This window comes from Tachypleus tridentatus, chromosome 13 (genome assembly GCF_004210375.1).
Source record: "Tachypleus tridentatus isolate NWPU-2018 chromosome 13, ASM421037v1, whole genome shotgun sequence".
NCBI lineage: Eukaryota > Metazoa > Arthropoda > Merostomata > Xiphosura > Limulidae > Tachypleus > Tachypleus tridentatus.
The window spans coordinates 246,193,063-246,207,504 of NC_134837.1; the positions used below are offsets into that span (position 1 = coordinate 246,193,063).

Sequence of the window (14,442 nt, forward strand, 5' to 3'; positions counted from 1 at the left end):
ATGAAAGTGGTTTTACACAAAAGTCATGTAGAAAAAAAGAATCAATTAGCCCAGATGATACATTACCTAACAGTCACCTTGTACAAGCATATAACGTCCAATTCTCTGTGCATATGATCAATAAGCAGTAGAGGGCTTTCAATCCATACTCACAATCAGCTGATGCCATTTACCATTTCCATTGCTCAAATAAAAGAACTCAGATTAGAGAACCTACTTTTATTAGCATTAGGTTGTGTGACCAGAAGAAATGTTATAGGACAAAATCAAATGATGATAAATTGTTGTAGCATCAACAAAGCTCATTACATGGAGAATGTGTTGATTCCTCTTCCCACAATATTAATGTAAAGTATGGTGGAATCATAAGGAACTTGTCAGTAATATAAGCATTATTTGCATACAGTATGAGAAGTGTTGCTTCTTAATGCACAAAAGATTAAATAACAAGAGACTGCTAGATCATTCAGAGTTGGAGACAACTGTCATGCAAAATTTTGATTTTAGAGCATGATGTGGTAATTTTCTTGCCATATTACCAGTTATTGCAAAGCATGATTCTGTCATTGCTGAAAAACTATGCATTGGACCTCTGAATGTAAAGTATACACACCATACCAATAAAAATGCACCACAAGAAATCATGAAGGATATCATATTGCATGAAATCAAAGAAAAATTAATTATCAAGATGGTTGGTGTGGATATTAAAATTTTAATTAAAAAATAAAGTACAGAACAATGTTTCAACCTTCTCTGATCATCTTTAGGTTAAAAAATTAACAAAATCAAAGAAGAGTTGCAGAGTTTTTTATAATTGTGGTTGATGAATTGAAAGATACTGGCAAAAAGGAGCAGATTGTTTGTGCAGTTCATTACTATGATCAAAATGACACTGGAAAGGAGCTTATTGGCATTTCTGAGGCCCAGGCAATGGATGCTGAGAGGTAATAGATACCATCCTTGTAAGTCTGAGGAAAGTATTTGCTGATATGAAGAATTCTGTTGGACAAAGATAAGATGGTGCTTCTGTTGTGCCTTGGCATTAAATGAAGTGCAAAGAATGGCAGTGAAATGGGATATTATATCCATTGCTTTTGTCATAGGCTAAATCTCATAAATGTTGATATAGTAAAGTCAGTCAAAAGTGTTTCATATATGACTTATTACGGAGATGCATTCATTCTTGAGTACCAGTATGGTTCATTCAATGTGGGAAAAAAACAAGAGAAGCATGATGTGAAAATAATGAATATAAAGAAAGATTCTGACACTTGACTGTCATGCAAAGTAAAGCAACTTAGCATGGTCTGTAAGTGTCTTTCAAGTGTTTTCAAGGTACTTAAAGGTATAATTGAAAATGACTCAAACTTGAGCCATAAAACAGAAGCAAACAGTTTAAATTTACAGAATGATCATCAGTTTGCTCAATACCTTTTTGCAATCAGAAGTATCATAAACAAAGCAAAGTTTGCATCAGATATGCTGCAAAAACCAACCAATGATTTATCACATGCAATATACCTCAGAAATACACTGAGAGAAGTAGATATTTGCTGCAATAGAGAATGCTGTAGTGAGTTTTGGGAAATAATAGATGCAGCTGCAGTTGAAATTGTCTACCAGCTCGAGGCCAGTTAGAAATAAAGTACAGTTGGCAGATCTTTATGCAATTTTATTGTAGACAATGTGATTGAAGATAACAAACCAGAAAAGGTGGTTTTGCATGGCTTCATGCAAAATATCTATCAGATTGTAAATAAAATTACTGCTGAGCTTCAAATTAGATATTATTGCAATAATATTGTTATTATGAAAGGTATAACACCTCTTTCCCAACTTTTAAAAGGTAACATTGTTCTTTCAACAGGAATAAAATCTGCCAGAACGTTTCATACATACACCAATGTATTTAGTCAGAAAATCTCTACTTTTAAGTGCTTTTTGAAAAGAAAGATGGAACAGGGATGTCCAAATAGTCTTTTTGAACTTTATGCCAACTTAAAAAAACTGATGAATGTCTTTTGTGAATTAGAACTTGTATCTATAGTATATATGTTGCCAGTGCCATCAGCTAAGTGTGAAAGAAATTTCAGTTCAATTTGATTCCTAAAGAATGATTTGCATCACACTCGGTATTGATCAGGTTCGTGCAAACAAACTTAATCTAAATATTCAAAGGAAAGCTTACTAACTCTAAAATTGTGCTTTAAAGTGACTGTTTATTAAATTACTTTTACAGATTATGCCATACACAAAGTAAAAGTAATTAAACAGTGGTTTATGAAATGTGAATAGCATCTACAATGTTTTGTGCACTTGTTAATGTATCTGCAAACCCTCATATATAACAGAAAAATACAGATGATTATTATACATAGGGTCTATGTGCTCATGCTCAGTTAACAAGGGGCCAATAGTTTGGTCTTGAATACATTAAGTTTTAATATTTAGTTTTAGGGGCCTTGAATTAAAAAAAATGGAAAAGATGTGGAAACAAAATAATAAAATTTAAGAATATAAACAAATATATACTGTTATGAGCTTTAAGCTATTTAAGATAATCAATTATTTCAGGTAATCCCTTAAGTAATGTATGATTTTAGGTTCAGAAAAAGAGAAAGGATATCAAATGTTTTTAATGTTATTTAATCAATAATGTATGTTCCATTATTATTAATTACTTCCTGCCAATGATTCACAAGCTTCTGAATGCCACTTCTATTTAATTCTTGGGGTTTGGAGGAAAAGAATGTAGAGAGGGTAGTTGTGACATCTTCATGTGTTCCAAGCTCTTTTCCATCAAGATAATTCTGCAAACTTTGGAACAGATGATAACCAGATCAGGCAAGGTCTAGAGAATATGGAAGATGTGGAAGTTTTTCCCAGTCTAGCTCTTCAATCTCTGCAGATGTGATCCTTGCTATATGGGGCCGTGCATTATCCTTATGTAACACAACACCTCTATGATTGATGAAAGCAGGTCTCTTTTCTTTCAGTGCAACATTCAAGTGCTTTAACTGTTGACAATAGAAGTCTGATGTAATTGTTACATTGAGTGGCAGCTACTCAAAGTGGATCACACCAACAATATCCCACAAAACATTTAACAAGACTTTCATAGGATGGAGGTCCATTTTGAGCTGTGCTATAGCCAGTTTATCTGCACTGAGCCATTGTATGTAGTGCTTAACATTTTAATAAAATATTCATTTTTCATCTCCAGACATAAACCTGTCCAAAAAAGGTGAGTTACATTTATGAGAGTGCATAGAAGTTCTTGTTCTAAGACTGGCTTCTGTCAAATCATGGAGAAAGCATATTCCAAGTTTTGACACCTTTCCAAGCTGTTGCAGATGGTGATGAACTGTCAAATTGATTGAATTACGCATCTGTGCTAGTTCAACTGTTACAACACAATCTTCATCAAGTGCAGCCAGCAGCAAGGTATCATTAATCTCAACGGGATGGCCTGACTGTGGCACATCACCTAAGCTGTAGTCACCTGTTCCAAAATTCTGAAACCACTTTCAACAATTTCTTTTATTGAGAGATTCTGCACCATAAACACCTTGAATGTTTCGTGTAGTTTCTGCTGCACTATTGCCTTTTTTAAACTCACAAAGCACTATATGCCTAATGTGCTCCTCAGATACATACATCTTCATAAGGGTTTATTTGATTAATGATCTGAAAAAGTGGAGTTGGGTTAGTTTCTTTTATTTCTCTGGACATTTTTATATATGTCCTACCACATATTTTAATCAATACAGCCTTCTAAAAGACAGAAATGAAGATGCACTTTCCGTATTAAATTTTCAGACATTACTTATGGGATGACCTGATAGTTTCTTACAATCTGTAGTGAATCTAGAAAGAAAAAGGGATAATTTGGATTTATTTAGTATCTTATTTTTTATGGTGCTTAAAGGGTCAGTAATAAAATTATGGTAAAGAAATAATGAAATATAAAATTGTCCTGAAAGAAAAACAAAACCCATTGGATATTTATTTAGAAGATTTTAGAGATTACATAAATGAAATTTGACAATTTTGAGGTGAAAAAAAAGTATTTTTAATTTTAACAAGAATCTCAGTTTGCACTTGGAGCAGTCAACACTCTGACATCTTGCGTGCAAGAACAAAGTTTTAATGAAAATACTTAATTAAAAAAATCTTATTTTTTTGTTAACAGAAATCTTGCCAAATTTTGTGAAGGCACATAAAACATATTACAAGTTATGTAATATGGGGTTAGAATGTCAGTGGAATCTGCCAAAGAACTATCAATGTGGTTACATATGGAAAACAGAATTAACATAGTTCTCCAAGGTTCATAATGTGAGTAGTCCATTGTTAAGACAATACCTTAAGGGAAGGAAATCTGCTGATTTACATAACTATTAGAATGTGACAATCTTGTGTCCAATGTAAATGTGCACACCGTTTTTGTTTATCTTCAATATATTGCTTTTCTCCTTACTTAATCTGTTTATTTTGTCAACTCAAAACTCAGTTCAGCTGAAGTCAGAATTACTCTGGAATTATCTTGACTGATCTTCCCTTTATCAAGTGAGTCTACCTAGCACTCTTTTCAGAAATAAGTTAAACTGAGAATAACATTCAGACAAGATTGTAATATTTTATAACCAGCATTACTTTATGAGAAAATCAGATTAACTGCAATTGCACAGTGCTGGGAATTGGTTGAAACCATAAAAACAGTGATCGGTTTAACAGAATTTCTTCTTCTTTTATTATTGTTTTTATTTCAACATATTGTAAAAAAATATTGCAAAGTAGTTGTGTTTATCCAAAACATTGTATACCTCTGTATATTTTTACTTTTTACAACAAAATCATAGTAACAAAACATGATAATATTCATGTTTTGAACTTTGTACATGGATATCTTTCTGAAGTTATTGGCTTTTATTTTGTACAGTATCATTTTCAAATAGTAAACTCATCCTAGTTTCATAAAAGAAAGAATTGTTTGTGGCATTTAACTGTCTAACAAAAGCAAATATTGCCCATACTTAATTGCTGTTAACCAATGAGAATATCTTCTTAATTATGTTTGATTTACTACATAAAGAATCAGTTTCCTTGTAACAAGATCAATAAATAAGGATATAATAAGAAATATAAAAACAATTTAAGGATATAACTAAACATAAAATCAACATAACCACAAAAGATATTATAATCAATTATAATTGATGATGGAAAATAATAATCAAATGGTTGATATGAACTTAACAAGCAAACTTATGAATGTGAAAAGAAATGCCTGATCCACTTAAAATTTGGGATAATTCTACCTGTATAAGAATAACAAGTAACACTTTCTCTCCCAGTGTAACAATGACACCAATTTGGTCTCACACAAAATCCTCCTTCTCCACAACTGTTTCTGCATTGGGCTGAAATATACAGTGGGAAACATTTTAGAAAAATAAGCAAGTAAAACGTGTTAAATGCATTCAAAGTATTATGTATAATAAATAGTTCAAGTAAAGTGAGCTAAATGGCAAAGCTTTCAAAATATTATTTTGCAAGTCCAAATCTTTGGTAAAAAACTGCACATACACAACAATATAAGAATACAGCAAAGCCTCATAATTAAATAATTTGAAAGCATTAAATGGTTGTGTGTCACACAAGTGTATAAGAAAGTAATGTATTTTCCAGAATCTATTACACATAACAGAAAGTGTAATATATAAAAAAACAATTATATACAAGTAAGTGATAATTTTGAATGTATATTTTTTGTATTTATAAGACTAAGATTCTAAACATGATAAAAGCTGAAGAAATTTTCCCTCTTTTAAGGTAAACTTTCTTATCATTCTTGTCAAAAATCAAATTTGTAACTTGCTTAAATGTGCTACAATTTAACTTAAAAGCAACAAGGGTTAATTTCTAAGTCAGTGCTGCAGTACAAAATGAAATTGTTATAACCTATACGAGTTAGAATCCCAAGCAAACTGTACTTTTGGATATTCTGTTTTGGTATTTGAATTACTGTTTGTATTTAAAATGCATATTTGGAATAAACAAGCATTTTTTTTTTACAACCAATATAGTACAGTAAAAGCAGTTTCAGTGAAGTATGTTCTCAAAAGCAAACTGATCTATAAGTAACAGTAAGTGGTAAATTTCTTAAAAATGACTACTGGTCAAGTCATTCTGAAAACCAATAATTACATGCTAGGACAGTGTAAATGGGCTCAGATATAAAATATAACAAAGAAATTTGAGTCTTATAAAGCATGTTCATGACAAGTAGATAAGAATGGATCACCTATTATTGAGTTTTAAACAGTATCTAAAGTTTCTTGCTGGTTAACATTTTCCTAAATAGAAAATGTATTTCCGATAATACTTATCTCTGCCAACACTTGTATATAAACACCTCATTCAAATACTTTTATTACTATTTCAAGATTGATACCATTCCAGTTTCTAACATCAGCTCTTAATGGAGAGAAAGGGCAGGAGAGTGTTAGCAGAAGTAAGTATCATTGTAAATACATTTTAAATTCAGAAAAATGTTAACTTCTCAAACATAATTACATATTCTGCCACTTATAGCTAGAATCCCACACTGAGAAGGTGGAGAGGCCACTGTTCATACAAAAAGCATTTGCATAGATCATAGATGTGTCAAGATAAGAATGGTAAAACCATACTACATACAGAACAGGTATGCCCTTCATCCTGAACTTTCTCCTTGTATCATGGGTGGAATTGTATATAAGTGATCATTACTATGGGTAAACCCAACCACACAGCTAAAGTTTCACTACTCAGGGTTGGAATTAAGGGGTCTCAGTCCCTATATCTTTTGGTGGTGGCGAGAGCAATTGAATGACAATATTATATACAAATATAAAGATATGTGTGTGTGTGTTTACATATATATAGTACGATGTAAAAGTCAGGAAATAAGACAAAAATTAGATTTCAGGCTACTTTTAAAAACACAATGGAAATTGAATCACAGAAGAAACATCATTTTATTAACTTTCATATTTCAAGTGTTTGAGTTCAGCAAACAGTTAACGATGTGTACCCCTTTTGCTTTAATAACTGTAGACAGTCTCATATATTGTTGCAACATATTTAATCAGTGTCCTTTAAGAATTTACTCCAAATGTTTCTAATACACTCCTATAAAATTTCTTTGGAAGTAACTTTGATTTGTCAAGTTACTGATCTATAAAATCTCAGATCTGTTCAATTGGGTTAAGACTGGAAGCTTTTTGGGGGCTATTAAATCATTTGAATGACTCCAGCAGCTTCTTTCTTAGTTAAGTAATTTCTGCATAGGTTGGATAATTGTTTGGGATCATCATCTTGGTAGTAGAATCCTTTACCAATAATATGAAACCTACAGGGTACACCATGACAGATCAGTATCTGATGGTTCTTGCATTGATCCATTATTCCATCTATTTTGCAAATATTACTTGCTGTCTCAGAATAAAATACATCCCCATCACCAAATCATCACACTGTCTTCCTCATGCTTCATGGTAGGTACTATGCATTGAGGCAAGTATTTTTCACATTTCTTCTACCACATGTGCAATCTACACTTTGAAACAAATATTTAAAACTTGGACTCATCTGTCCATTATTCCCTTTTCCAAGCATCAACAGTCCCATTTTTGTTGGGTTTTTTTTTCACTTCTTAGTGTATTAAATATCAGGAATGGTCATTTGGGATAATTCAGCAAAATATTGTGAGGAATCTGGAGAGTACTGAGGACTTAAAAAAAGGTATGATAATCAAACAGTGGCCAAAAAGGCCATTATAAATAATGATGATTGTGAAAAATGCAAAAAACTTCTGTGAAAGAAATGAGTTATGGTTGACAGGACTGACTGAAAACGGCTTAACCTTTTCTAGCACAACACTGCCAATATGTATGCATTACCTTTGGGAAAAGGACTTTTGGAGTCAGCATAAGGTAATCCAGATACATATAAACCTCGGAAATTAAGTCCCAATGCTGTGTGAAAGATGGCATTAACCTACTATGCCAGAAGCTTGAGCTTCTGTACAGTTGGATGCACCATATCCAATCATGGCTGCCTCCAGAGAGGAAGCCTAAAAGGAGATGAAAAAGTTGGACACACCAGAATGGTTTTGTTGTTTTGAATTTTGCACAAAGCTACATGAGGGCTATCTACACTAGCCATCCCTAGTTTAGCAGTGTAAGATTAGAGGGAAGGCACCTAGTCATCACCATCTACTGCATTAGTGGAACACACAACAAACCATGGCAGAGCTTACAAAGCTACCTGATTTTGAACCATGCATATAAATGAAAATGGAAGTATGGTTTGAAAGATGTTTGGCAAATGGAAGATGGTATTTCCAATCGAGAGTATCTGCCTTCTTCAAGTGACTTAAAGGAAGGTCACAAATACTTAGCCTAGCCAGGACAACCTTCTTCTTCCAATCCCTATGGAAGCAAGATGGCCAAAGAGCAACAGAAGGTTTGATCTGGAAAAGCTTGTTTTCATTTTCCTCACTTTAAGTTGACTGCCAACTGGCATGGAGCCAAGCCTTGAATACAGGACTGTAGTTCGTGTATGGGAAAGGTGCAGTGGTGGTAGTACCAGAGCAGACAGATTTAGCTGCAATGTCAGCGAGCTTATTCCTGTTAATACCTACATGGCCTGGTGTCCAGAAAAACTGGATAGAGAGAAATAGACCAGTTGGTTTTGAATATCGGCAAGAACAGGGTGAGAACTAATGTGAAGTGATTCCAGGGCCAATAGAGAACTAATAGAGTCAATATAGATAGTGCAATTTGAGTACCGCTTAGCTTCTATGTGGTCCAGGGCAAGAGGAATGGCATATAGTTCAGCAGTGAACACAGAAATTTTAGAGGAAATTTTCACGCGACCATCAAACCACAACAAACCATGGCAGAGCTCACAAAGTCATCTGATTTTGAACCATGCATATAAATGGAAATGGAAGGATATTTGAAAGATATTTGGCAAATGAAACATGGTATTTCCAATTGGGATTATCTGCCTTCTTCAAATGACACAAAGAAAGGTCACTTTTAGGAATGGAAATAAGCTCTTATGGAATGAGCTGAGCAATGGATACAGCAAAGTCATCCAAGAACAGACCCAATACAACTTAGTGCATCTAGATATGAAGACCAAAAGGAACAATGACAGACCATCTATTCTGAGAAAGCATGGCCCACTGAGGAAAGAAAACACAATCCTAGGTGGGATGCTGTGGTAAGGATTGAAGTTTCGAAGCATACAATAAAAACACTTGCAAACAGCGAAGGTACAGAAGAGGTTTGTGGCAGTAGTGTACAAACTCTGGACTGCAGAAGTGCAGAAAGCCCCTGATGGTGAATAGGAACTAACATCTTGAAGGCTAGAGACACATAGTCCAGCTTTGATCAAATAAGCGCACAACAGATTTTAAGCATAGAACATCAACCTGCTCCTCAAGAGGTGGAAAAGAGGACATGGATGATGTTCAGTGCCCTTATACACTTGACATGTAGCTGCTTCATGTGTGGAATAAATGTTAGCTTACAGTGAAAGATAAGTCCCAAGAACTCTGTCTCGGGGACCACGGGAAGCACGACTTCTCCAAGACTGAGCTAGAGATCTGGGTGAATACCTTGTTGGTGGCAGAAATGAATGTAAAGGGTTTTGGAGCAAGAAAAGGCTAAACCATTTGCTGTGGTTCACTTCATTAAATGACAGAGGACAGTCTGTAGCTGTCCTTCAATAAGCCTCATGCTCGACGACTGAATGTGGAAGTTGTTGAAATAGAGACCGTTTGCAACTCTAGGGGAGAGTTGTTCACTGATGGCATTAATCTTTACAATGAAAAGCATAACACTCAAGACTCAGCCCTGAGGGACTCCAAGTCCATGTGTTTGACACATTCCCTCTTCTTATGTTTAATAAATATGGGTAAATGGCTGTGCAACCAATACGAGTGGAGGTCCCACAAGATGCCATATCTCTACATTTTATAATAAGCTTTTTAAAAGTAAAAAATACAGAAACAAGATGTTGTCTCTTGAGAATGGTTTCCCTAATTGATGTTTCAAGCCAATTCAGGTGGTCTATGGTAGAGTGTTATCATCAGAACCCACAATGAGTGGGTGAGAGGAGGTTGTTTGATTCAAAGGACCAAATAAGATGGGCATTAACCATCCTCTCTAAGATCTTACAGAGACAGCTCATCAAAGCAATTGGGTAACAGTTTAAAGAAATCTTGGATCCTTCCCAAACTTAGAAAAAGGGAGTATAATAGCATGGCACCGAGTATCAGGAAAAACATTTTCCAGCCAGATCCAGTTAAAAACCACCAAAAGAAGAGCAAGAGAGGCAGAAGAGAGATGGTACATCATCTTGTAATGAATATCATAAGGTCCATCTGATATAGTACCTGTCTAATGAAGAGAAACCTGGAGTTCCACTAACACAAAGGGGCAATTATGATCATAGAGATTATCAACCCAAAAGGAAAAAGGCAATTTTCTGTCTGTGTCTTGATGGCTAAAAAGGTGAGAGAAGAATCAGAAGTGCTAGATGCATGAAAAACGTTTTCACTGAGAGTATTGGTGATGCTTTGGGCCTCAGCAACTTCCTGGCCATCACAGAGCAAGATCAAAAGGAGGCAGAAGTATACTGTCCACTGACCTTTGAAATCTTGTATCATATGACTTTGGAACTGTTGGTAGAAGAGATGCCAGAGGTGTATTTAATTCAAGATTCCTTTGGCATCTGACTTGCCCAGCATGTGCATGAGCCCACTGAGATGCCGTGCAGCATAAAGTGTGGGACACTTATGAAAGGTATCACAAGCCTGTTTTTGAGCTTTCCTTGCCATGTGGCATGCAAGATTCCACCAAGGATGAAGATACTGTTGGAAACATGTCAAGCTTTTAAGAATACATTGAGCAGCTGCCTGGACAATACATTCAGTAACTGCTGCAATGCAGTCATCTATCAATGGCTTACAGATAATGGCACAATCAAGTTCTGAGAGAGCAGTGAAAGAGGGCCAGTTAGCCTGGTCCAACTTCCATCAAGGTATGCGGGGCAGGTGGCATCAAGCACAGCCAGTCTCTCTCTCTCTCTCTCTCTCAAAATGATAGGAAAATGATCACTGCCCCATGGGTTACTGTCAACTTTCCAAGAAAAGAGAAAAGTGAAGGGGAGCATATAGAAAAATCAAAAACTGTAAATGACTGACTAGGTGCATGAAAATAAGTATAAGAACTAGTGCTGAAGAGAGATAGGTTGTGATCCAAAGCATATGCTCTATGATATGACCCTTCCCAATAAATATCAGCACCATCCCAAAGTATGTCCCTTAAAATCTTCCAGTATTAAAAAGGGAGATAGTAACTGTTCAATTAGGGCATCAAGACCTGACTGATCATAAATCTCTTCAGAAGTGAGGTAGAGAGAACAAATAGTGATGGTACAACTCAAGGAAGCATAAATGGCTACAGCCTCCAAAGATGTATCAAGCGGCAAAGACAGGGTTGACACATGCTGATCAACCAGCAGTGCTACCCCACAATGTACTTTTCCAACACATAACCTGTCTTTTCTGTACAAAGAAAACTGACAAAGGGTGACTGTATCAGTAGATTTCAGAAATGTTTCCTGTTAGGAGACACACATAGGAAGGTAAGAATAAATCAAATCACTAATGTCATCTATATTTCAATGAAAACCCCGATAGTTCCACTGGATGAAAGTGGACATTTTATTTACTTGGAGGAGAGTATGGCATGGAGACCTCCTGTTTTTTACCAAATTTTTTCTTTATTGGAAGAAGATCTACCGACCTGCATGAACCTGCCCTGGGTCAAGCAGGGTGGTCCCTGTCTTTGGATAAAAATCCAAGCAACCGAGGTCATGAACAAATGGTTGTTTTACTTCTGTGTTACAGAAAAGGATGGACCTGAGAAAACACCCAAACCTGAAGCCAAGGGAAGTGGAACTGGGCAGTCACTGGAAGGAGTGGCAGGGACAGAGATGGAAGATGTAGATTCGTCAAATCTTTTAATCATGAAGAAGAAAAATTCTTGAGATGTTTTACAAATGACTGCTGGAGGCACGGTGAGATATGTCTTCACTCCCACTGTGGCAGTGGAATGGAGTGCAATGGCATATGTTTGAGATGGAGTTAGGGACAATAATTTCTGAGCCTCTGGGTAGTATATATTATTTACACTCTTCAAGTGTTGCACCTCTTTCTCTTCCACAGCAAGAAATAGAGTAAAAGGATGTGTACCACTACAGTTTACAAAGTGTGGTTCTAGTTTGCAATTGTAAATGTCATTGTCTTTGCCACCACAACAAACACGTTAAAGAACCATGAAAACCTTTTTGAGTAACCAAATGAACCATTGATACTGGAAACATCTGAGAGGGTTAGGAATGTATGGCCGTACCTTACAGTTCAGGTAATCTGCTATGACTGTGGCAGGAAGACATAGTGATGTAAACATCAATGTCAAAACATTAGTAGACATCATAGTTCCATCTTTGTGAATGAAGATTCAAAGCACCACCAAAAAGTCTTGGCTGAAGAAGCCAGCAAGAATTTCTGATTCAGGAACGTTCTTTAAATCTCTCTCAACTATAACTTCTCTGGAAGAATCTAAAGAGGAGTTTGGTATGTTGTGGTGAAGAGGTTTCAACCGAAATGTCTCCAGAGTGCAACTTTACTAGCTTAGGGGAGCCAGCAAACCCCTCTAATCCCTTTTGAATAAAAAGGGGATATCTGTTCTAAGGATTTATCAGATAAGGAATAGATACTCAGAAATCTAGGTAGAGAATCGGACTGTGATGTTGATTGTACAACAGAGTTTTCCGTGCATGGTCTTTTGTTTCTTCAATTTTTTTCATTTTTATTTAGCTTTTCATAAATTGGGGTAGCCATAATAAAGATGCTACATTTTAGTGCCCACTGACCCCACCCACTATAGAGCCCTATGAAGGGATGTAGTACAATGCCAAACAAGAACACTGTAGCAATGCCAGGGTTTCGTGAACACTATACCTGAACACCAGTATCAGACACAATGTCCACAACACCTGTTGAGAATGTTTAACACTTGTACTCTATTGACCCTAGCTCAAGTGTACCAGTCAACTGTGCTTGAGGGGACCACCCCAAAGCTGCCCATCTACAGGAATTTAAGGTCAAAGTGGTGTGATGAAGTAAGACCACTCAACTACCAAAATCCTTTCCTCCCCTTCAAGAGTCACTACACACAGCAAACACATGGGTGAATGTTCAGATCCCAGAGGAGATAAGTTGAAAGTACAGAACCTTCTCTGGGAGGTCCCCTCATCATGTACAGGAATCCACCTCAAGGGGACATGTTGAAAGGCAAGGAAGATTAAAATATTGTGTAGGGAATTAGCACCATCCAAAAATATACTCTAGAATTCCTGACTGTTGGTATATGTACCCCAACCCTGAAACAAGGCATACATTAAGAAAACAGAATCCTGAATGAAGTGGCAGTAGAGGAACCCAAATTTTAATGGCTTCCTCATTTAACAACTCAAGATTGAAGAATGATCCTGACTATGAAAAGTGAAGAAACAAGGAAGTATGTATGTACGATCCTTGATCATTTAAAGACCAGTTAAAGGTGAGCTTGCATTCTCACCTTAAAAGCACAAAGGATCTGAGTGATGTCCACATTCACAGAAGAGAAGAAACATCCAGAGATGTGTAAGAGCATGGCATCTTAACCTATAGTGTTGAACAAGATGGGAAACAGCTCAGTCTGACTATGAGATAAGAGGAAAATTAAATAATACACAGGTTGATTACAAATTGAACTGGAGTAAGAATAGGTTTAACAGTTCCAAAAGAAAAGCCAGCCTAGGTTGTATCTGGAAGTAGAATCAGGATATGATGATATAACAACTGATGAAATTTTGCCAACAGTAGCCAGTTATCCATGTCAGGGTTGAGTACTCATAAATATGGGTCAAATTATGACCCCTCCAATACAAACTGATGAAATCAGAGACTCCAATAACAATCACGAGGAATCAGAAGTTAAATTGAATCAACATGTATGCTAACTATGAAGCCAGATTGTCTTCACTGATACTAGTGATCCTGATAGTCTTCTAACAAAGTGAAGAAAAAGGAAGCAAAATGAAGAAGTTGAACTGTAAGTCTGTTGGCTTGCTGTCCTTTCAGGTGACATTATAAACTCTGTCTTAGAACCCCAAAATTCAAGAAATGAGTGTTATTTGAGAGTTGGGAAAATGCCTCTGTATATTGGATAAGCCCTAACAGTCCCTTCAGAGAACTAAGAAGTTAATCTTCCAGCATGACCCACAATTTCTATGTATGGACAGAGTACAGGATACCGGTTGCACTGACAT

General features: G+C 35.8%; 1 protein-coding gene across 6 annotated transcripts in view; it reads right to left on the bottom strand.

The window, feature by feature from the left end:
• LOC143241080 (uncharacterized) overlaps window positions 1–14,442 on the bottom strand; it is a 62,743-nt gene that overhangs the window by 30,229 nt on the left and 18,072 nt on the right. For 5 of the 6 annotated variants that reach the window (XM_076484596.1, XM_076484598.1, XM_076484594.1 and 2 more), the window contains one exon: window positions 5,325–5,426. The exons of the other annotated variant lie outside the window; for it this stretch is intronic. In XM_076484596.1, the coding sequence (XP_076340711.1) occupies window positions 5,325–5,426 (102 nt within the window). The remainder of the gene's footprint in view (window positions 1–5,324; window positions 5,427–14,442) is intronic. 6 annotated transcript variants of the gene reach the window in all.